This window comes from Moschus berezovskii, chromosome 28 (genome assembly GCF_049115385.1).
Source record: "Moschus berezovskii isolate FMDL1 chromosome 28, NW_MosBer_1.0, whole genome shotgun sequence".
In the NCBI taxonomy this organism is placed as follows: Eukaryota; Metazoa; Chordata; class Mammalia; order Artiodactyla; family Moschidae; genus Moschus; species Moschus berezovskii.
In genome coordinates this window covers 7,723,288-7,747,831 of record NC_142487.1, presented here as the reverse complement: position 1 = coordinate 7,747,831, position 24,544 = coordinate 7,723,288, and the positions used below count along the sequence as shown (strand labels likewise).

The following is a 24,544-nucleotide window of genomic DNA, read 5'->3' as shown; positions in this document are numbered from 1 at the left end:
GTGACTTTGTAACATACAGTTCAGCTCTGTCACTTTCATTTTGCAAAATCACTAATGACTAGAATGCTTTTTAAATATTTTATCATCCCTGCTTACATTTGTCGCGTGTAGCCATGGCTTCATTAGTCCCAGCCCTTCTCAAGAGTGAAATCCAGTGTAGAGAGTTGTAATCCTTTCAAACTGTAGAGCAGTTGGCCATTTTTTTCTTTTTTCCTTCTAGAATTTGGCTCAAATAAGGAGGGGCTGAATACTAAATCATCTACATCTCTTAAGAGGTATAAGATGAACTTAGTTCACCATAAATTGTTTGTCAACTTGTGAAGAATTTTTTGATGATGCCAAAAAAAGGAGATGGATTAAATCTGTAGGAAAAGATGGATCACCTGATTTAACATTTTAAATTGTGTAAACACGTCATGTGATAGTCCATGGTGCACCACACATTTTGCAGTTTTGCTTACTCATGCTCAGTTGGTCAGTCGTGTCCAGCTCTTTGCAACCCCTTGGACTGTAGCCCTCCAGGCAAGAATAGTAGAGTGGGTTGCCATTTCCTTCTCCAAACAATTGCTATAAAAGTTGTTTATTCAGCCTTTATGACTTCAGTCTTTAACTGTTTATTGATCAGGTGCTATGTTTAGAACTGACTAGGTTCTAAGTCGGAATTTAAAGGAGCTTAGATGTGGCCTGCTGCTGCTGCTAAGTCACTTCAGTCGTGTCCAACTCTGTGTGACCCCATAGACGGAAACCCACCAGGCTCCCCCGTCCCTGGGGTTCTCCAGGCAAGAACACTGGAGTGGGCTGCCATTTCCTTCTTCAATGTGTGAAAGTGAAAAGTAAAAGTGAAGTCGCTCAGTCGTGTCGTACCCTTAGCGACCCCACGAGATGTGGCCTAAGCTACTATTTACTTGTGTATACCTAGGAAAAACAATAGCAATAATTGTGAAACATTGGGTTGACCAAAAGGTTTGTTCAGATTTTTCCATAACATGTTACAGAAAAGCTCAAACGAACTTTTTGGCCAATCCAGTATTATGTTCGTAGCAATATTTTTTATTTTATGGCACTTTTAGCTCTGTGTGTGTCAGGTAGTGTATAAAGAGTATCAATTACCTGATACAGTTAGGGCTATTAATTTACCCATTTTCCAAGAAGGAAATGGGAATTAAAATATGAAACATTCCCCTCACACGCAGAGTTAAGCAGTGAGAATTAGAGCTGGTGTCATTCTGACATGAGACCCCTCCCTCTTATTATTAACCGTGGTGGTAATTCCAGTGCCAAGATGCTTGGAACGCTGCTGAAGTGAATTCTAAAGCCGTAGGGGAAGTAACATAAGGGGGAAGAGAAATACTTTGAAGAACATTTGAGGCCTTTGGCACAACTAGCTAGCCCTCTGAACCAAGTCATTCTTACGTGTTCTCGAAAGCCTAAGGTTTCCTTGAGTTGTTCCGTACCTTTCAACAGCAACCTGCCTCTGTCTTCCTTAATCAAACCAGCCTTGCCCTAGACTGTTGGTTGGTGAAGCCATGCTAATGTGCCAGCGGGAATCACCTGATAAGAAAATTAATATCCACCCCCCTCACCACCAGGTGTTGCCAAGATCGTTGGGTCATGACAGCTCTCAGTGTGGTTTCTTTACCAACCTATTGGAAAAGGTGTCCTGCCCTGCTTAGGCACAGGAGCAGGTTGCCAGGATGGAGACTCAGGTGCATAGGGCAAGCATGAGTGACAATTCCTTTTCTTTCAGGAATATAGGAAATGAAAGCTTGGGAGCAGGTCAAAAAGTCAAGCCAGCCAAGAGTTGTGTCCACCTAACCGTGTCCCAGCCCTCGCTCTTGATAACCCATCTTCTCTGCAGTGAAAGATCTAAGAGGCAGATTCACAACCTCAGAACCCCGAGTTTTGATTGTCATTTACAAATTACTAATCACACAGCTTCATTCAGGAGAATTTTAATAGTTACTAGTTGCGAAAGGAAAGTCAGTTGATATTATATAAGACATTTAGGTCTCCGTTTCAATGGCCGTGGCTCTTCTGGCCTCTGGAAAAAAAAAAATTTAAAGTGTTTGTTCTAAAACATAAACATCTATAAAACAGATTAAAAATCAGTCCTGAAATTCCTATTGTAATTCTCCCGTGAAAACCTAGGCTCTGTAAAATGCTGTGCTTTGTTTTATTTGTTTCCAACTAAATGTCTCTCTCCCTCCCTCTCTCCTTAATTTTCATTACTATTATTATTATTTGCTTCATTTGAATGTTTATTTTCAAACAAGATATTCAAATTCCATACTTTTATATACCTCTTTCTATTGGCGGGTGGGACAAAATAAACAATATATAGTCTTAAAAATATCTAGTTACCAATGCTGCTTGAGAGTTAAGTTACACTTTTCATACGTAAAACATAGGCCAGAGTCACTGGCATGTGCTTTTTGTAATTAAAGGGCAATGCAGATAGCCTGATGGTCTTAGATGGATGCAAATTATCAAAATGATATAAAAAATGAGGGGCTGAAAGTCCAGTGACTATTACAGTAGCTTTTTAGTTAAATGTACTTGTTTATTTACCTTTCAATTGTGACCTATTACACGAGAATTTTTTTTAAATATATAAATTGCAATTTTATTTGCATTTAACATTTTTAGATCTTTCTTGGGGTTTCTGTTAAAAGGGCGGGAGAATGACACAGCAGCAGACACGGCACCCTGGCTAACGCACGTCCGGCGGTTCAGGCGGGCCGTGTGCCTCTGGTCTTCCTCTGAGTGTCTCTGCTGATGGAACCTGGCTCTGGCCTTTCTTTGGCTTCTGTTTGCACCTGCATTCTTGTGGGAAGGTAGTGCGATTTTACAGGGCACAGAGAAAGGGACTGGGCTCTCGGACCCGGACATACCTGCTTTGACCGGATGATTTGTTTTCTCTTCCTGCCTTTCTCCTGGAACCCGATCACCTCTGCCATCCACAGACGGACAGTGAGCGCACAGACACAGCCGCTGATGGGGAAACCACCGCCACTGAGGTTGGTGCTGTAGCCGGGGCTCCGCCGGCCGCCTGATGGGAACGCCCTGAGGGCTGGCTCTGCGCTTGTTAGCAGCTTGCAGTTAGCATTTCGGCATTTAGAGTGGAGAGAAATGCTACCTTTAATAATAGGAGTCAAAAATATGCTGCTGCCTAGACCACTGGTTTTCAAACTCTGGCCTGCATCAGAGTCACCTAGAGTTTTCTATTCGCGTTCAGAAGAAGGCCTGGGTAGGCCTGAGAATTTACATTTCTAACAAATCCCCAGGTGACAGTGACTATGTCGGTTGTGGGGTCACATTTTGAGAACTGTTGGCTAAACTGATGATACATTTAAAAAAATGTATTCCCTTAACCCACAAGTTTATGTATGATAGCCATAATAGGAGGGGGAAGCCATAGCGGGGAGGGTCACAATTTAAGTAGCTTGTTGACTGAATACAAATACATTTTAAAATCCCAAATGGTCAGAGTGCTTATTAAAAGTATAATACTTCTTTTAACTCATTTTTTGTAGGCTGGATATAGTCTAGGTTACTCAAAAGAAATGAATTCTCCAGGGAAGAGAAAATTACCAAATTACTGTTAGTACTTTACGGGAAAAAGAAAAATTATCACATTGACCAGTGATAGGAGAGAAACTGTGCTATTATTTAACTTTATTAATTTTTCAGTTCAGTTCAGTCGCTCAGTCATGTCCGACTCTTTGCAACCCCATGAGTTACAGCACGCCAGGCCTCCCTGTCCATCACCAACTCCCGGAGTTCACCCAAACTCATGTCCATCGAGTCAGTGATGCCATCCAGCCATCTCATTCTCTGTCGTCCCCTTCTCCTCCCGCCCCCAATCCTTCCCAGCATCAGAATCTTTTCCAGTGAGTCAACTTGACGCATGAGGTGGCCAAAGTATTGGAGTTTCAGCTTTAGCATCAGTCCTTCCAGTGAACACCCAGGACCAATCTCCTTTAGAATGGACTGGTTGGATCTCCTTGCAGTCCAAGGGACTGTCAAGAGTCTTCTCTAACACCACAGGGTTCATTAAATATGTATATGGTTTGTTGTGTTTTAAATCTTCTCTATCAGCAAGTAATTAAAATATCTGTAAAAAACAATATTTATCTATAGTAATGGAAATCAAGATGTTCATTTCCTAAAGTGCTAACAATTTATTTTTTACTTTGCTATAGTGTTTACATTAGGTTGTTTTTTACATTATCCAATCATAATATTTTCTAGTTGCGTATTTAGGAAGAACTAAAAATATTATAAGTAGTATTTACACATCATTTCATTGAAAATATGTTCAGGAAAACATTTCAAAATGGAGTTTAATTGTTTTTTTCCTTTGGAAATCCCAGAATTCAAATTCAAAGCTTGGAAATCATCATTTTTTAATTTAAAGATAATATTGGAAAATTATTAGCAGTTTCTTTTAGGCAGTCACATATAAACTGATTACAGTATAATCATTTTCTATGCCAGATATCCCAATTGCATCTTAATTTTGTGAGAATTAGTTACAGGTATCTACTGATACATTCAACAGATTTCATTGTAATCCTAACATATGCTATAAATGAAAACTATTTTAATAATACTACTTTAAATTTCTCTAGCAGTTTTAAAATTTGTATTACATTTGAAGCATGCAAGTGAAGACATGTAACATAGATTATGCATTTTAAAAATAAAACGAAGAGCTATGAACCCACCATCATTGTAGAGTCAGCGTGCCACCAGCCCTCTAACGCTTTTTATAAACACTTCCTCTTCTTTTTCCTGGAGCTGATTGTACAGTAGTGCAGAGTGGGGCGTTCAGGTTAGACAGTCTGGTCCGCATTGAAACCCAGACAGACTCACCTTGAAGGCAGCCTGCTCCAGTAGCACCTGCTTCTCATCCATAACTTCACTCTGGACCTCCTCTTGTGGTTGATTTTGGACTTGAGGGTAGTTTATTTATTTGTTTGTTTTAATTTTCTTAGTTACCCAATGTCAGCCCTCTCCTCTTGCTAAATTTGTGTTAAAGTACGTGGGCTCAACAAATTCAAGGTTTAAAGAAATTTTTTAACGTGAGAACCTTTGTGGTAAGTTCTCTGTTCCTCACTGCTCTAGTCTACAAATTGGGGATCATAATAGCTAACCTCATAGGATTATTGTGAAAATTGACTCAGAGAGAGCACTCATCGTTGTGTATTCATAGCTGTTTGGTGAATTTTCATTTTGATGTGGCCCCTCACACTTCCTGAACCGTTGCTAATGTAAGGACAGCCTGTCAAGTCCCAGCTGTCACCTCCCACGCAGGGTATATGCTTGTCATACTTGGAAGTCTCCAGATTGAAGACTCCACCAAGCAAGGAGTCTTTTGCTTTCATCATCTTATTAAGCTTCCTAATTTGTGTGTGAGAACATTGTGGTTCACATATAAGAAAGAAATGTCCTTTAATGTAAGCGTAAAACAAGTATCCCCACGTAGCTGGCTTATCTAGACCTTGTCCTTCGATGTCAGAGTCGATGGCGTGGTAAGACTTTATCTCCCGCTCTTTCTTGATGCTGGCAGTCGGACCAGGAGGAAGATGCAGAGCTCAAGGCACAGGTAGAAAACTCAAAATGGAACAAAAGCAAAAAAAAAGCAGCGTGCGATAAGTCACTGTTGGTCTCCTGTGTTCAGATCTTCGAGCATGCTCCGTGGCGGTGACCGTGTGTTGGTGCCGTGTGCAGGGTGGCACTTGTTTTCGTGACTTATCATGTCCCTTACCTTTCCTTTCTTTTCCACTTTTTTCAGAATAGTCTGATTAAGCGAATAAAGGGTGAAAATGTGTATGTCAAACATAGTAATCTTATGTTAGAGGTTGGTATTGGTATATACCAGTGCATGCTCGTGTGTGTGGGCTTTCCTCCAGGGGCACAACTGTGGGCTCGTACCATGATGCATGAAGGGTGTGTTCTCACCTGTGACTCCGTGCGGTTGACTTCTCTGCTTCCTTTGATTCCTTCCTGTCTCCCCAGATGTAGATCCCCTCCCCTGTGTGTGTATTTATTTTAATTCTCTGGTTCCGTGTGAATTACACTCTGCAGTTGACCTTTGAAACTTTTGATTTTTATGCTTGTGTGATGTAGATTTTGTTTTCCCTCGCTTTTCCTTGGAAATATCACATTTTCACCAGAGTGTTTGTGGTAGTGTCATGAACCCTGATCAGAATTTTTTTTATTTTGACTACTAATGAGATACCTTACTTTTAAAAAGAGAGCAAGCACGTACAGAAAGGAAATCAAATGTAAAATGGTGACTGTTGGATTCTCTATGTTCTGAATATAGGAGCTAGATAAAACCCAAGACGACCTGATGAAACATCAGACCAATATTAGTGAGCTGAAAAGAACCTTTTTAGAAACCTCCACAGACACTGCCATCACGAATGAGTGGGAGAAGAGGCTTTCCACCTCCCCCGTGCGACTGGCCGCCCGGCAGGAGGACGCGCCCATGATTGAGCCGCTGGTACCCGAAGAGGTCGGTATTCAGGCATCAGGTTGCACTCACTTTCTGTTCCCTAGCGTCGCTCCTCTGTGGGGTCTTCAGGGGAGGGATCTGGAAGACTTCTGAGTATAGAATCTCACCCCTTGTCTCTGTATAACCTATAAAATGATTGGGTGGCCAAGGAGTGAGTAATCCCATCCCATGGTGCCTTGGAATGACCGAGGACACTCTGCTCCTGGGCTGCTTGTTCTCGATTTCACAGCTGAGAGACTGACCTATTGTATGAATGAACTGTCACTTTTTCTGAATGTACTTTCGCTGCCTGAAGAAATGCCCTGAAGGCTCATAAATGTTTCTCATCACTTTCAAGATGAGGCCTGTATAGATGGTCTAATGTTTTACTGAACATTGTTCTGGAGTTGATAACATTTCAGGACATATTTTCCTCTGGGAATACTATACCAGGATTTTACTGGTATTTGATTTTTATTTATAACATATATATACATACAATTTTTAAAACCTGGTTATTTTAACTGACGTATATAAACATTTATATTATGATTTATAATCAGTTTTTATTTAATTTTTAAGAGGGAAAGTAAAGGCCAGATTTTTGTTTATAACATATATAGTTTTTAAAAACTGGTTATTTTAACTGATTTATATATATAAACATTTATATTATGTTTTATAATCAGTTTTTATTTGATTTTTAAGAGGGAAAGAAAACACCAGAGGTCTTTTTGAGTACGAGCTTTCCACATAGAATGAATACTCTCTTTAAATGTTCAGCGAGAGGATTCAGCTGGTGTGACTTCACGGCTCCCCTGATGTAGGACCCACAGTGTCAGTGGTACTAATCTAACTGTAGACTATTACACGTCGTCTTTCTTTATCTGTCTGTCAAAAGAAGTCATTTTCTTTCTAGCATCACATTGATTAACTTCTTTCTTACCAAGAGTCCTTTCTTGAAAGACATTTGTCCAGGAAGATGGGATAGAATAGAATAAAATTAAAATGGAGGCCTTTATGGGAGAAAACTCCTCTTTAAGCAGGAGTCTATATGCAGTGCTTAGATATTAGTCATTTTCTAAACTTCCTTTGAAAGCCATTTATCTAAAGTGAACCACAATCATGACTTTCTTGACAGTTTCAGTCCCACTTTTTGAAAAATGACAAGGTGTATCTCCATTTCAATCATTTTGAAAAAGGCCTTTTTATACAGAATAAATGAGAAGTCCAGTGACCAAAATATTCTTGTACCATTGGTGCTGGTGGTGGTTTAGTGGCTAAGTCATGTCCAACTCTTGCGACCCCGTGGACTGTAGCCCGCCAGGTTCCTCTGTCCATGGGATTTTCCAGGCAAGAATACTGGAGTGGATTGCCATTTCCTTCTCCAGGGCATCTTCCCGACCCAGGATTCGAACCCAGGTCTCCTGCATTGCAAGTTTCATTCAGATTGTTTAGAGTTTCACAACAAAAAATTTCAGGGGCTGGTGCACGGGGATGAACCAGAGGGAGGAGGGAGGTGGGAGGGGGGTTCAAGAAGGGGAACACATGTACACCCGGGGCGGATTCATGTCAATGTATGGCAAAACCAACCAATATAATATTGTAAAGTAATTAGCCTCCAATAAAAAAAAATTTTTTTTAATAAATAGTAGTCCCTGCATTAGTAAGACTGCCATTCATGAGTTATGGTCAGATTAGTTTTATCATCATTGGTCATGTTTGATTTACCCTATTTCTTTTTTGCTATTAATTTTATATGTTTCTTAAATTGGAGGATAATTGCTTTACAGTGTTGCATTGGTTTCTGCCATATAACAATGTGAATCAGCCACAAGAGTACATACGGCCCCTCCCTTTTGACCCTGCCTCCACAACCTACCCCATACCGCCACTGTAGGTTGTCACAGAGCCCCAGGAGCTCCCTGTGTTTTACAGTAACTTCCCACTAGCTATTCTACATATAGCTTACCCTGTTTCTATAAGGGCTGGAAATAAGGAAGGACACGTTGGCTCTGAAGATGACAGATACTGGATTAAGTTGCAAAAACACAAAATAAATTGCCACTGAAAAAGTCAAGCTTCTCTTCCTCTGCTGTCACTTAAGAACATGGGAGGTAGCAGGCTCTCTGAATGGAGGTTCAGGTAGTTTGCTTGGAAAAGTTAGAGTGGTAATAATAAACCAGGGACTGTAGAAGTCTAGGCTGTTAGACTTGTAAAAGAAATTTTTTTCACTTATTAAATCCTCTAATTCTTAGAGAATAACATTGATGATCCCAGTCGTGTCCAACTCTTCGAGACCCAATGGACTATATAGCTCACCAGGCTCCTCTGTCCATGGGATTCTCCAGGCAAGAATACTGGAATGGGTTGACATTCCCTCCTCCAGAGGATCTTCCAGACCCAGGGATCAAACCCAGATCTCCTGCATTGCAGGCAGATTCTTTACCGCCTGAGCTACCAGGGAAGCCCATTGATGAATCCAAAGAATGTTAATGACTTGAAGAGGTGATGGTTTGAAATACTGAACTTAACATGGATACGGCTGCCATGTCCTTGCCTTGTCCTTGTTGATGCAGAGAAACTACAATAGACCTAAGAAAGGATTTTTTTTAATTTATTTATTTTAATTGGAGGCTATTTGATTGTATTGGTTTTGCCATACATTGACATGAATCTGCCCCGGGTATACATGTGTTCCCCATCTTGAACCCCCCTCCCACCTCCCTCCCCATCCCACGAATGGATTAAAGGATGGAGGAAAGACGTCCTCTGCAGAAGAGCAGGCGCTTGGTTTCCATAGCTCAGGCATCAGCAACTGACCTAGTAACTGCATTCAAGTGTCTGTTGAGCGGTTATACAGGTGGTGTACCTCAGGGCTTCTCTACTGCCCAGAAGGGAAGACACTATAGGAAGACTTGCTGGATGTAAAGAAGAGCTTCTTAAAAACAGGGGTTATTAACTCTGTTATCAAAGGGGCTCTGAGAAAGCAGCTCTAAGTAGCCTCAAGTCCCAGAAGAGTGGTCCTTCCTGGGCTGGGCAGTCAGGGCTGTGCCCACTTCCAAGGCTGTGCCCACTCCCCTTGCCTTGGGGGCTTCCATCTAACACTCTTCCCCAGTAGGATGACACCCAGTTTACACTCATTTGAGGGCCCTGGAGACAGTCCTACGAACAACCCTGCAAGTTCTTATCCTTCAAATTCTTCTTCATTTCTATATTCAAACTTAACATGGCTTTCATTATTGGTTGTGTGAAAAGCACAAAAGATAATTGTGTCCTCCCAGCCAGCTAGGCATATGCAAAGCATATTTGTTTAAAAACACATAAACAGAAGATATTCATCTTAGAGGTGAGATATTTTTCTAGATAAATTACTGATTTGATCTTACCCATTCGTTTAATGTATCTCACTTTAAATTAATTAAACAGTAATTGGCCAGTTTTAGAAGGAGGTCTAATTATTTCTAAAAGAAGGTATTTAACTTAATTTTTTTAGTGACATCTCAAAGTAATATTATTTGTGTCAGAAGGGTAAAGGAACTTTGATTTAGTGACCCCAAGCTTAGTTGGATTTTTTTTGTGGCAGTCTCAGTGATACAATGTTGTTTGGAAAGATATATAATGATCCCTGATTTTTTTTTTTTTATTCAAGGAGGTATTTATTTATAAGATACAAGTGTTTATTTAATAAGAATTAAAGTGCCTAATTTTACAATGTTTCCAGCTCTCTGACCAAATGTACATATTTACACAATATATACACTCTCTGCAAGTATTTTACATTCATACAGCTAGAAAAGAAAACTTACTTTTTTTTTTTTTTAAGAAAACTTACTTTTTGTGTATACTTTTTCACATTTGAGTTAACTCTAAAATATTGCTAACATACCTTTTTAAATTGATCATTCAACAATTCAAAAACCCAGATAGCACTTATTCAAAAATAACAGTCAATTGTCACTCACAAAATGAAATCCTAGTTTGTAAAACAAACAAATAAAATCCCCCAAATTTTATATACAGATATGATTGCTGATGGAGACCTTCCCCAAGTAATATATTCCAACATCCATATAATATATAATACAATTCTGTTATCATAATGGTCCCATAGACTATTATGCCTTTTCCCAAACCTATATATTAATGTATATATATCTCACTCTATGTATTTGGTATTCACTTATTCAAATATGCTACAGTATTTCTTGATTTAATTTCTCACTAGTCTACCTAATCTCACTAATTCAATCTATAATGAATCTTAGGAAGGGGTAAACATCAGGTAACTCTCAGTAACTCACAGTGAGTTAACTCTCTTGTAGAAGCCATGTGCTATTTTATTTCAAAAGACAGAAAGGACACTGTTTGCTGCCAAATGTTCAGTCCTAAAAGTAGAAGACAGACCATGACTGACTTTAGAGGGATTTTTTTTTTAAATGTCATTAAACAGTGCATAAAATGGTCCAACAGTATTATTATTATTTTAAGTCTAAAAGAAAAAGAAAGTAATAATATGATTGTTGCTGTTTAGTTGTTAAGTCGTGTCTGATTCTTTGCAACACCATAGGCTACAGTCCACCAGGCTCCTCTGTCCATGGGATTTCCCAGGCAAGAATACTGGAGTGGGTTGCCATTTCCTTCTCCAATGATCCCTGATTTTTAATGAACCATTTTTTTTTTTTAATCTATGGTGGTCGAACCCTAAGTAAATCTATTTTGCCACCAATTTATGAACAATTAAGAAAATTAGGAGTTGGATATATAATGAGCTAGTGATGGGATCGTATTCTTAGAATATAATGTATATTGAATATAAAGTGTGAATTTTATTGGCAGTTGTTTCATGTTTCAAATGTTTGAGTTCATAGCAGACAAGAGGCCATGATGCCCCAAAGAAGCAAATTGTAGCAAATTTTCCTGGCATTTGGAAAACAGACAAACCTGCACATAGCACCCATGGAATGGAGGACAGACGGATGAAATGTAAAGGGTGTCGGGTACATCTTCTGTCCACAGATATGTCCCATCGCAGCCTTTTTGTGATGTAGTCACAGGCGTAGTCCGTATCAGGGGAATAGTGAAAGTGTTAGTGGCTCAGTTGGGTCTGACTCTTTGCGACCCCATGGACTACAGCCTGCCAGGCTCTTCTGTCCATGAAATACTAGAGTGGGTTGCCATTTCCATCTCCAGGGGATCTTCCCGACCCAGGGATTGAACTCTGGTCTCCCACGTTGTAGGCAGATTCTTTACCATCTGAGCCACCAGGGGAATATGCCTTTGTGGTTACTTGACTACTGAGAATTTCCACATTCTAACCACAGTGCAGTACAGGTTAGCACTTACACATTGCCAGTGCTGTCCCCTTTTTTAAGGAGGCAGGCGGTTTTACTGGTATATAAGCTTAGCACAATCAGCCCTCCCTATTCATGGATTCCAGATTGTGCACATTCACCTACTCACTGAAACTTATTGTAATCCTAAAATACTAAACATTTTCATGATAATTTGCAGACAGGTGCAAAGTGGTAAAAAAAAAAAATAGTTGCCCAAGGCATTCCAGATAAGGTTGAACAGGTAACAAGTTTCAGGTCTCATACTATAAGCAAGTGTCCTTTTCATAGCCTGTTGAATGCCACGTTTTTGCTTTTTTATGTTCTTGTTGGTGATTTTCGCTGTCTAAAATGACCTCCAGGCATAGCGCTGAAGTGCTCTCTAGTATTCCCAAGTTCAGGAAGGCTGTGATGTGCCTTATAGGAAAATATGTGTTAGGTAAGCTTTGTTCAGGATTAAGTTACAGTGCTGCTGTGAGTTCGATGTTAATGGATCAATAATATATATTAAAGAAGTGGTCTTTAAACAGAAACACACATAAAACAAGGTTATGCATTGATCAGTTGATGAAAATTTCATGACCAGAGGCACCCAGGAACCTGACCCTGTCTTTCCCCTAGGAGCCATGGTTCAGCACTCACTAATTCAGCGTTCACTGATTCAGTATTCACTAGTCCAGTGTTCACTGATTCGGTGTTCACGGCAACTTTATAGACCATAATTGTCACGAATACCTAGAATCAACTCTCTTTATGCATTTTCTTTCTTGTCCAAGTTTACTTTTGCTATTCAGGTCTCAGATGGGCCTTAAATTGGGCAAAAAAACAAAAAAAATCCATTCACCATGGATCATCTATGCATGCTAAAGAGAATCATCTTTATTCTCTGAATCTGACTTCTGTGACTTTGCATTTAGACTTTGGAGTGCAACTCTGAATGCATATTACAATCACCTACAAGACTTTTATACTGCTAATACCTGGGTTCTGCATCAGAGTCTGATTTAATTAGAGGTGCACCTCACACGTTACTCTTACTTAAAAGCTCTCCACATAATTGTAATGCACAACCAAGTTTGAGAACCCCCAACCCAAGCAGAAATGAAAGTCACAGCTCCATAGAGACCCTTATGAGCAAGTAATAGCTCTGTGAATTTTGCAGGCCACTGTAGGGCCTTGTGTCCCAATTGAGACACAGACATGAATGTTTAAGTAACTAAATGAAATAGAGTGTGCATCTGACTCTGTCTTGGAAGTGAAGTCGCTCAGTTGTGTTCGACTCTTTCAGACCCCGTGGACTGTATCCCACCAGGCTCCTCCATCCATGGGATTTTCCAGGCAAGAGTATTGGAGTGGGTTACCATTTCCTTCTCCAGGGGATATTCCTTATCCGGGGATCAAACCCTGGTCTCCTGCATTGCAGGCAGACTCTGTCTTAACTCCTAGTAAATGTCTCGATCATCAGCTTGTCTTTATCAATACCTCTTCACTTCTCGTTAGTCAAACTCACTGGGTTGGAGTTGATCATACATAGGATTAATGATAACATTTGTCCCCTCATGTTACCCTTTTCTGTTATAGGGTATACACAGTTCTGAATGCAGACCATGTGGACATTTTTAATTACAGACACAGATGTTTTTAAAATTAGTTGATGTCAGATAACAGGATATGCTGAAAACCACTGTTTTCCTGCTGCTGGGTCTTTTTTTAAGCTTTCACCCTAGGAAAAACATTTAGCTCAGTGATTATAATTAGAAGCCTAGTCTTGGTATTCTGAAAAGTACCTATAATTTCAACCTTTCCTTCCTGTTTCTTATTTCTGTTGGAAAAAGAGGCTCTGATTGAAAGTTTAAAGCATAAATCCACATTTAATGATTACACAGGGTACATTTTGTCTCTTCCAATATCTTTCTCCAAAATGGGGCAGGACAGAAATTTCTTTCCCCTTCAAAATGTCTTCTTTGTTCCTTATTTAAAAGAAGCATCTGAGAGCTGTGCTATCAGAATCTGTCAGCAGGCCCTTCTGGAGAACATTCCAGATGCTCCTCTATAACCTCTTGCAGGAAAGTGATTAAATAGAGTACTGAAAGCTTTGTAAACACATACATAGGAATTTTAAATACCTCTGATAAAATTATACTGTTTAACGAACAGCAAGAAGGTTTATTTTCAAAGTTCCATTCATCTAGATACTCTGAACTCTGTTATTATTTTTAAATTTCTTTACCAAAATGTCCTTTCTACCACTGTTCTGTGGAGTTTTATTAGCTACCAAGCCTGTGCAGAGAGACAGGCTCAGTAATTAATGTGTTGTCCCTTGGATTATGTGTTTTTAATACTAAAGAAAGAAAGAAAAACAGATGAAAGGAAAACACCTGTTTTAACGTGACATGTGTAATGATTTTCTTAAGTTTATATGTTAAAGACAAGTACGATTTGAAATACTTAATTCTTCACCAAGATGTTCTGAAGCTGACTTTTCAGAATTACTCACCATGTTATAAAAGTTCAAATAAAGCTATAATCTTGAGTATATTTTATGTTTGTTTGTGGAATAAAGACCTCAAGCAAGGCTGGGTTTTTCAGATTAGCAGGTAATGCAATGATCTGTGTATATTTCCTTCCTCTGCATCAGGCAGCTCTTCAGTGCAGAATATGATCAAGAATTTGTCAGAAATGGAAGTGAAGATTTATTCCTAACTTGTTTTTTTTAATCTTAGCATTTTCATTTGAATACTTATTTCTACAGTATTGCAGATGACAGCTATATAAACACCTATTGAGACTCCAGGAAGTCCTTTATTCCACTCTGGCATGTTCTCTGTTTGTAGAAATGATAAATGTTTGAGTTCTAAAAACACCAGAGAGTCACAGAATAATCTGTTTCACTTTGGAAATAATTATTCAACTTTGAGATTAATTTTCCAAATTAACAGACCATAATTCTTCTGGAAAAAAAAAAATGAATGACTATTATATGTGTAGCACAAGAAATGAGCTCTCTTCCTAACTTGCTTTTTTGGAAACTGTCTGCTTCCTCCTCTCCCACCCAACCCCCTTTATTCAAACAGACTGAAGAAGAAAGGGGGATTTCTGAAAAGGTTCTATTTTTGCAGCAAGGAAGCTCTCCATTCTTTGAGTCTCAGGTAAAAAACGAACAGTAAAGAATCAGAGGAAGTTACTCCTCAGATTTCAGTGTCATTCAAATATCTTTAGTTTTTCCTTTCCTTTTAAAATTTACCTTGCTTGCCACCAAGGTAGGTATATCATTTTTGCCTAGATTCCGGGGAGGGAAAATAGGGAATTTTCTTACTATTTTAGTTATCCGTTAGCCATTATTTCTTTGTGGCCTTTGCTTCTCAGTGATTATGTCTGTGTTTGGTCATTGAAGCATTATGATTATAGTTTGTAATGATATTATTGGGCCTTTTTACTGTCTCTTTCACCCATTGAGCCATGCTATTTCAGATGACCTTGACTGACTTTGAAAGTTCTGATCTTTTATTGGTTTTCCCACTAGCGGAGTGTGACACAGAAAATTCAGGAAGGAGACTCAGCAATCTCTGTGGTTACCTCTCATCAAATCATTTTCCAGAAAATTGTCCCGTCGACCCTAGAGGTTACTTTTCAATTCATTTCATTTAATCCAGCACCAGTCTGTAGATGGATCTGTAATCTTCTTTCTTAAGCCGCCTCCAATTCTAGCTTCAGGTTTTCAGGCAAGGATAAATAAGAAAGTAAAAAACATCCGAGATCAAAATGTAAATCAAGGCACTCCCCTGCTCCTGGTTTGGTTTCTCTTCCCTCTGTAACCTGATAGACTAAGTCACCTGCTAACCTCTGCATAGGTTTCCCAAACACAGAAGTTTCATAACTCCCATTTCTTCTGCCTTTTTGGAACTAACACTAAGGAAACTGGCAAAGAAACTCCTGAGACAATAAACTTCGGTTGTAAATAAGTTCGGAACAATGTGCAGACAAGGATAGCCTATTTTTTTAAGAGGCCCTGAACAATGTGCGAACAGTGAGAAATAGTTCATTACCATGCCTGCAACACAGGTGCATTCAGTATTTATGGATAATAAGTGCTAGAGTGGATTCCAGCACCCATATAAGGAAATATAATTCACAAACATGGAAAATGATTTTCACAGAAGTTTGTGGAAATGCTGGCACGTACTTTGTGAGAACAACAGATGTGAAGTGCAATGTTCTATTTCACATGGAAAACAGTCTTTTCTGTGTCCACCTGAGTAAAGCTGAATAACATGTACAACAGCTTCAAAAAGGTTATATAATCTTGAAATACAAAATGATCAGACATTGAGTATAAGATCAGATAGATTCCTTGCAAAACTTACCACTGAAGTATTTCAAGAAATATGAAATTGCAGGTCTACAATAGACCGTACTCTGAGTTGAAGGCTAGAGATAATACATTTCAGATGAGATTGCAGCCGTAATTAATGGATCACAACCCATGCCCTGGACACTCACCTCCCAGACCCGAGGGTAGCTCTCACCTAGATTGCCTTTTAAAGGATTCTTTTTTTAAAGGATTCTTATTTTAGAAATGAAATACCATCAGAATTTCTAATTTAGCTTTTATATTTCAAATATAGGGCACAGAGGATTGGGTTATTGTAGACAAAGTGCCCGCTGAGGTAGCTGATGGTGATTTGAAAAAGACTGTGACGTACAAGGTGGTGACCTTGAGCGGTAGAACTGGTGACATCCCCACCGACCTCTTAGGATCGAGCACTGTGGAAGTGCAGAGCTTCGAAGACTTGGCCCAAGAAATGCATTTGAAGGACGAGAACAAGCAGAAGATATACACGCTCGGAAAGTCCTATGACACTGTGTCCGGAAAAATTGTCACGATGACCGGAAAAGGCAGAGAAGGCGAGAAGGTGGTGTCACCCTCCACTGTGGAGCGGGCACTGGCCGAGTCCATAAAGACCCCCCTGGTCCTGGCCGAGTTCGAGGTCCTGGGAGCTGTGGCCGAGGACAGGGCCAGGAGAGGGGCCGAGGTCCACACCCCGAAGCGGAGGCTGTCAGAGTCGCTGGCCCCCATCAAGGAAGCCGAGTCCCGACGGCAGAGCCCCGAGGACGATGCTGTGGGGAAAGCCCAGCTGCCCGGGAGGGATGCTGGCCTGGAGGGCCCGCGGCTGGGCCGAGCGGAGCCCGGGGCCGAGGCCTTGAAGGTGGGGCCCTTTGGCCCCCGCAGGAAGAGCCTGTCCGAGTGGAGGTACTCGCAGGAACCGGCCGTCACCGTCGCCACTGCCCGTTATGTCGTCACCGAGTCGGCCGCATCCCGAGTCTTGGTAACCGGGCCGCCTTCAGGCCGCCGTTTCCGATTCCAGCATGACTATTTGCAGAGGCAGCCCTTCCACCCCAGCCTTTCCGTTTCTCTGGCTGTTTGGCTTATGTTGAGAGCCGCCAACCCAAGCTTTTTGGTTGTTTTCATGGTTAAAAGTTCACCACGCGGTCCGACGTGCGCCTTGAGACACCTGCCGTTTTATTTCAGCTCTTGTCCCGAGGTGGGGTGGTGCTGCCGGCCTTGCGGGGCCAGGAAAGGATCCGCTTCACCCAGCACCGCCCCAACCCAGGAACTCTCTCCGCTTTCCTGAACCAGAGCCCCTGCTCACCCCGATGACTGGCTGTTTTGAGCTCCCCTCCCTTTCCCTCGCCCTGGGTCCCACGCCCAGCGTTGTGTCTCACCAGCTGTGAATGTGTACCTGCCCATGTGTGTCCCAACCACTGTGCCTGACTCTCCATTTCTCTGTTCACTCAGACCAAACAGACTTCTGGCGAAAAGCTCATGGACGGCTCAGAAATCCTCAGCTTATTAGAGTCCGCGAGAAAACCGACAGAGTTCATAGGCGCGGTCACTTCCACTTCTCAAAGCTGGGTGCAGGTGGCCATTTGTTTCCATGCCCCGTGTCTCTGCTCTGCCTTTTTGCCTTTTCTTTATGCCTTTTTGATGTGTGTGTGTGTGTGTGTATTTTCTATCCAGGTGGCTTTACCTTAAATACCTGAGAGGGTCTTCACTTCCACCCCTCTGTGCCTGCCCAACATATACATCACATGTCTTCAGTTCCATTACAAGAACATACTTCAGATGTTCAGAAAGTAATCTTGCTGACACATTTTAACAGCATTTAATTTTTAAAGCATCTTATGTCATCTGTTAGGTCTGAAGAAGCCGCCGAGACTGATAAGCATGTGCTCCAATGCTTTCATTTTGTTTTGATTTTTAAATTGCATTTTATGCTGCGCTGTGTTTCTTTTGCGACATCCCAGAGGAACAGCACAAGTTTGAGTGTGTGTTTCGGGGTATCAAAGATTCTAGTGGGGGGAATGAAAGCTAAATTATGTTTTCTGTAAGTGCTTCTGGGTATAAGCACAGGTACCCCAGTGAGTGGCTTCTTTTGGTTTTTTGCATTTTGACCTTTGCTTGGTGCAAAGTCATGCTGATGCCACAATTTTTTTTTTTTCCATTCAGAAAACAGAAGCCAAGATGGAATCCAGTGATATAGAGACAGAAACAGCCCAGCAGCCCCAGCCACCTAGTGTGGAGAAGGTTGTGCAGGAAACGGTGTTGGTGGAGGAGAGACATGTGATGAATGTGCATGCAAGTGGGGATGCTTGTTACGCAGCTGGAGACGACGCGGACACTGCGACCCAGGCAGCACCTGCTGATGCTTCTGGTGCAAAAGGGAAGGAGGGCTCGGCTCTCACTGAGGCAGCAAAGGAGGAGAAAGGGGAGGTGGCCGATAAAGTTGTTGTGGAGCAGGAAGAAATGGCCACTGCTTCCTGTGAGCCAGAGAAGGAGCAGAGTGCAGCGGTCCACATTTCAGAAACTTTGGAACAAAAACCTCATTTTGAGGTAACTAATAGTTCATATTCCTTGTAGTACTAAAGCAAGTCCCTAAAATTTAGTTAAGTGTGAAGGCGGGGCTACGTATTGATAATTTTCTTCCTTTTCCAAGAGCAGTTTGTTTCTCCTCTTAACTGCCTTCTTGCATGGCAATCGTGGGTCTCCATGCTGGTTTCCATCTTTGGGATCACATGCAGACAGAGATAATGATGATTAATAATCTACAGTTCCAGGAAATGTTTCTTACTCTTGTAATTACTGTAATTGGCGGTAAACCTGGGAGATGCATGGCCAGCCAAGATATTAGAAAACTTGATAGATCTATTTCTGATCAGTGTACTTATCCAAAAGGACCACAGCCAGGCTTTCCCAGGCACCAAGTGCTAGAATTTATTCTTTCTTTTCTTTTATTGAAATTCCAGAAGTATATGTAGGCAGGGGTGGTTCGATGTCTTATTACTTGCTCCTTTTCTCTAAGAAATTATTCAGTAAAAGGCTAATTTATGGTTTTTAATTGATTGAAATTAGTTCTTGAGATAGAAGACAGGAAATATAAAAATGTGGGTGTTTTTTTCAATTTCCTTCAAAATGTTTTCCTTTACCTGGAACATTCCATATGAATTCTGGGAGACTCACACATATCTGCTGTGTGCCTCATTCCCCAACTTACCCCCATGTAATACATTAACATTTATTTTATACTAACCTGTGCTTATATAGCCACCAAGAGGCGGGGGCGGGAATATATGTATCTGTGCAGCATGTAAGAACCACTCTGCCTCCTCCCATTGGTACAGTCCTCAGCTGTGAAGACAGAAACCATCAGCTTTGGCAGCATTTCGCCAGGAGAAGTAAAGCTAGAAATCCCTACCAAGGAGGTGCCAGTAGTTCACACAGAAACGAGAACCATAACCTATGAATCGTCCCAGGTAAGACAGCCTGTGAAGCCCGGAGCCCTGGCACTCGCTGCACCCGTGCGTGACTTCGTGCACCTCAGGGTCATGTGTCATTAGTGAAAGTGTTGCTCAGTGGTGTCCGACTCTGCGACCCCGTGGGTTGTAACCCACCAGGCGGCTCTGTCCATGGGCTTCTCCAGGCAAGAATACTGGAATGGGTGGTCCTTCCCTTCTCTGGAGACCTTCCCGACCCAGGGATTGAACCTGGGTCTCCTGCATTGCAGGCAGATTCTTTACTGTCTGAGCTACCAGGGAAGCTCTAAGTGTAATTCCATGATACTCAATCTAGGAGAAGACTCAGAGGACCCAATTGTCTCTGTCAAAACAGTGCAATAATTGTCACTTTATTCCTGATCAAGGAAGAGCAGGTGACTTAAGCAGGTCTTCACATGTCTCAAAATGTAGACGTGAAGTGAAAGTTGCTCAGTCGTGTCCAACTCTTTGCAACCCCATGGACTATACAGTCCGTGGAATTCTCCAGGCCAGAATACTGGAGTTGACTAGCCCTTCCCTTCTTCAGGGGGTCTTCCCATCCCAGGGTTCAAACCCAGGTCTCCCACATTGCAGGTGGATTCTTTACCAACTGAGCCACAAGGGAAGCCCAAGAATACTGGAGTGGGTAGCCTATCCCTTCTCCAGCAGATCTTCCCAACCCAGGAATCGAACCAGGGTCTCCTGCATTGCAGGCAGATTCTTTACCAACTGAGCTATGAGGGAAGGCAAAATGGTAGAAAGAGGCTTAGAAATCTTATCTCCCTCACTGTTGGGATAAGGAAAAGCACTAGCTCTACCAGCCCCTGCTTACACTTCTGAAGTCCTATGTTTTTTTGTTGTTGCTGTTTTTAACGATAGTGACCATTTAGTAAGCCTATTATGTGCCACATACTCTACAAACATCCCACATAAATCTCATAAATAAGGTGGTGGTTGTTCAGTTGCTAAGTTGTGTCCAACTTTGTGACCCCATGGACTGCAGCACGCCAGGCTTCCCTGTCCTTCACTGTCCACCGTTTCCTGGAGTTTGCTCAGACTCATCATCTGTTGAATCAGTGATGTCATCCAACTATCTCATTCTCTGTCGTCCCCTTCTCTTCCTGCCTTCAATCTTTCCTAGCATCGGGTTCTTTTCCAATGCGTCAGCTCTTTGCATCAGGTGGCCAAAGTATTGGAGCTTGAGCTTCAGCATCAGTCCTTCCAGTGAATATTCAGGGTTGATTTCCTTTAGGATTGGTTGGGTAGAATTTTTTTACTTTTAATTTGGCCACGCAGCACAGCTTGTGGGATCTCAGTTCTTCTTCCAGTGATTGAATCTGGTCCACTGCAGTGAAAGCATCTAGTCCTAACTGCTAGACCACCAGGGACCTCCCAAGAAGGATTTTCATATATTTTTATCTTTTGAAGTCCTGGTTTTTAATGCTAATTCACAGCGGCCGTGTTTGGTCCAGTCTAGAATCAGCGGCAGCTCTCAGGGCTATCAGGGAAGCACAGTGATTGTGCAGATAACTTAAGTCATCACCATGCCCTCAAGCAACAGAGCGGGCGTCCTGGACAGGTAATGTCAACATTCACGTGTCATGTCTCCCGCTTGGCTTGCTTAGGTCGATCTTGGTGCTGACTTGGAGCCAGGTGTGCTCATGAGCGCGCAGACCATCACATCTGAAACCACCAGCACTACAACCACCACCCACATCACCAAAGTAAGTGGACTGGGAACGGATCCAGGGAGGTGTCCGTGCAGAACCCCTCGGGTGCGCTGCACCTGCAGGCACTTGCATGAATACCGCGATGCCAGGCGCTGCCTTGGAGCTCTCACAGCTGCTGTGTTTCTGATGCCTCCATCCTCACCTGCCGAGTTCTTCTTAGGAACATGCGTTCCAACACCCTTGGCGTAGCGCTTAGCTCCATTGCTTCGCATATGACAGACGTTCCAGAAACACCAGCCAGCCAAACCCAAAGGAATCTATTCTGTGTCTTCACTTCTGAAATTAACAGTTGTAGATAACTGCCATAGGAGTCCGTTTCCATTTTTAAAGACTGAAGGAAGCTACTTGAAGCTGAGTCAGCATATTCTGCCATTTCCCCCAGTCAACAGGGATGGTAAAGTCGTAATGCTTGTCTATTGCTTTCAGACTGTGAAAGGAGGCATTTCAGAGACGAGGATTGAGAAGCGAATTGTCATCACTGGAGACGCGGACATTGATCATGACCAGGTATCTCGTGAGAGAGGGTGGATACCCCGGCAGGGAACCACGAGAAACACCGGCTGGCCCTACTTTGCCCAGAGCTGTCCTCCAAGTCCAGCCTGTAGTCGAACAGTTTTCTGAATTAACTTTCCAGCACATGACGTATGAGCCCCTTGGCAGTCGTTGTACCCCATTTGTGAGTTGTGTAGATAGACCTAGCTCATGAGTCTCCTCCTTGCTCTGATCATGCATGTTCCACCTCCTTTTTGTCTCTGCCCTCCTGTGATTTCCCGGGGATAGGCACTGGCTCAGGCAATTAAAGAGGCCAAAGAGCAGCATCCTGACATGTCAGTGACCAAAGTAGTGGTCCATAAAGAGACAGAGATCAGCCCGGAGGATGGAGAAGACTGAGCCCAGGTAAGAGGCGGGTGCTGCTTCTCCAGGCTTGGCCTCGGCTGGCATGTGGCCCGGGGCTTCCCTCTCTCCCTCCCCTCACCTCCTCCTTTTCTCCTTTTTCTCTCACTGGCATTTGCAGGGCTGGGTATCAAGACGATGGAGAATTGGTTTGTGGATACTGGTTTGTTTCAGATTTACAGGCTCCGTACCATGGACTTCTGATGTCCCCCCTGCCAGTTAGAGAATAAAGAGAAAGCAGAGTCTGATTGCATGGTCCTGCATGTCTTCCCTTTAAGTCCATGCTCCTCTCATCAGCCAGGTCTGAAAGGTCATGTTTGTTTGATTTCACTGGCCACGTAGCCTAATCAGCTCTAATACGGTTTTGTTCTGAAGAGGTGCAATTTCTATGTCCCAAAAACTAGGGAAATAAAATGACGCCCATTCTGATGGCAGCATTATCCCATTCTTAGCTTCCTCTTCAACTGTGTTTGGTTCTGACCTGTTTATGCTTTTGTTTTGCTTCGTTTTACAATTTGAAACCAGAGCACTCACTCTCACTGTGGATGTCACCTATTTTCCTATGCTCTTTGGGATGTTTTGTTCCCCCCTGAGTGTAGCACTGTGTCTCAGGAGGAGGCAAAAATGCAGTCTTGTGGCCCTGCTTTCCTTCAGGAAACGCATGCTTTTCCAGCTGCTGTTTGGCCAGCATCACAAGCAGACAGCATCTCCTGTGTGTGCTCAGACTTGTCATGCATACTAACCTGCCTGCGAGAACTTGATGAGCACTGAACATCCTTGGAGGGCTTTGAATGCTGAATGCAGCTCCTTGCACACTTGGTTATGTAATAAAAGTCTCTTAAATGCTCTATCTGTGTAAAGGAAGTTAGTTCTCTAACATTGGTTTAAGGAACCTAGATTGATAAGTGGCCTTTCTCAAAGGGAAAATATGAAAATCACTCATCATATTCAAATTAAGAAGGAAAGCAAAAAAATAAAGTTTCTCTTCAGTGAGGTCAGCCACTTGGGTAATGATGAGGTTATTTCAGAAGAAGCCTAGCCATGACATACACTGGTGTTTTACTGTATCTTGTCCAGAAGAGCATTTAATAACCTTGTAAGATACTTGCTACCTGAGTTCAATCTGAGGGAAACTCTCATATATTTTCAAATGAGTAACTGATCAAATCTCTCTCCTACAGGAATAACCTAGGCTGCACACGAAGCCAGTCATGCAAAGCATAAGGAAAAACCAGAGTCTATATGGCGTTCCCTCTTCTAACCCACTGACTTGTATCTGCCCGTGGACAGTTTCAATCCAGAAGAACTGACTTTGACCATTTAATAAAGACACTGGCAGAGAGATCTTCCCATAATAAAGCAATCTGAATCAGCACCACTAAATCGATATTGCATGAAGCAACGATACAATTACAAAAAGAGCAGCGTTTTTACTTTTCACACCGTGTCTCAGTTTTCAGCTCCACCTGCACGTTCATAACCAACAATAGAAACCGTGATCTCATGTAACACATAAAACAGTCCATGCCTTTCATAGCTGATGATGATTAAAGTCTAAACAAAACTGCAATTTCTTAGGTGACAAATCTTTTGTTTACAGATCAACGAAGATTACCCTAAACTGCTAGAAGCTGTCTAGGTCCGCTGTGTCAGGTTTTTCCCAGATTAGATGTGCCAATAACCGAGTTTATTCAGTAAACAACTTGAATCTTGTTATTTGTTTCCTCTGGTTTATTACTCTCACCCATCAACGGTAATGACTCTCCGGAAATATTTAATGCTCACAATCCTGCTTTGTGTAATCTAATTTAATTCGTTATAAGGTAGTACTGATTTTAGCATATTAATGTGATTTCTTCCCTGTTGTCCGCTTTGGTCCGTGTTCAATCTGGAAAGCTTCCCAGGGTACCCTGACGAGTCCTAAATATGTAAAATGTCATTATTTTGGAAAGAAAACCTGTATTTTTGTTAGTTTACCGTAATGATGAAACTTCACTCCAGGAAAACTCGTTGGGCTTCAGTTGCTTTTGTTTTCTTTCTTCATTTCTCCTTCCTTGTATTTTTTTTAATTAATTTTTCTTTTTTTACTTGAAAAAAGTGTTTTATTTCCAAATCTGGTCCATATTTACAATCTAGTTCAGAGCCAAGCCTTAAACTGTACAGAATTTCCACTGTAATTAAACTATTTAGCATTGAGTTATAAATAGCCTTCAAGAAGATATATTATCCATTTCACTGTCAACTGCATCGCACAGCCCTGGTGAATGTATGTT

At 41.7% G+C, this 24,544-nt stretch overlaps 1 protein-coding gene across 5 annotated transcripts in view; it reads left to right on the top strand.

Moving 5' to 3' along the window:
- The window catches only part of EPB41L3 (erythrocyte membrane protein band 4.1 like 3), a 145,328-nt gene extending 121,227 nt beyond the window's left edge, over window positions 1–24,101 (top strand). For 2 of the 5 annotated variants that reach the window (XM_055417168.2, XM_055417169.2), the window contains exons 13-21: window positions 2,964–3,017; window positions 6,332–6,523; window positions 17,633–17,755; window positions 18,344–18,727; window positions 19,516–19,647; window positions 21,273–21,371; window positions 21,804–21,884; window positions 22,158–22,274; window positions 23,453–24,101. In XM_055417168.2, coding sequence (XP_055273143.2) covers window positions 2,964–3,017; window positions 6,332–6,523; window positions 17,633–17,755; window positions 18,344–18,727; window positions 19,516–19,647; window positions 21,273–21,371; window positions 21,804–21,884; window positions 22,158–22,268 — 1,176 coding nt within the window. In that variant the 3' untranslated portion in view covers window positions 22,269–22,274; window positions 23,453–24,101. Of the gene's footprint in view, window positions 1–2,963; window positions 3,018–5,572; window positions 5,609–5,797; window positions 5,864–6,331; window positions 6,524–14,909; window positions 14,985–15,358; window positions 15,458–16,460; window positions 17,163–17,632; window positions 17,756–18,343; window positions 18,728–19,515; window positions 19,648–21,272; window positions 21,372–21,803; window positions 21,885–22,157; window positions 22,275–23,452 lie in introns of all 5 variants that reach the window. The other 3 variants (XM_055417171.2, XM_055417170.2, XM_088833518.1) reach the window with 2 other exon arrangements.
- The last annotated feature ends 443 nt before the right edge of the window (window positions 24,102–24,544 follow it).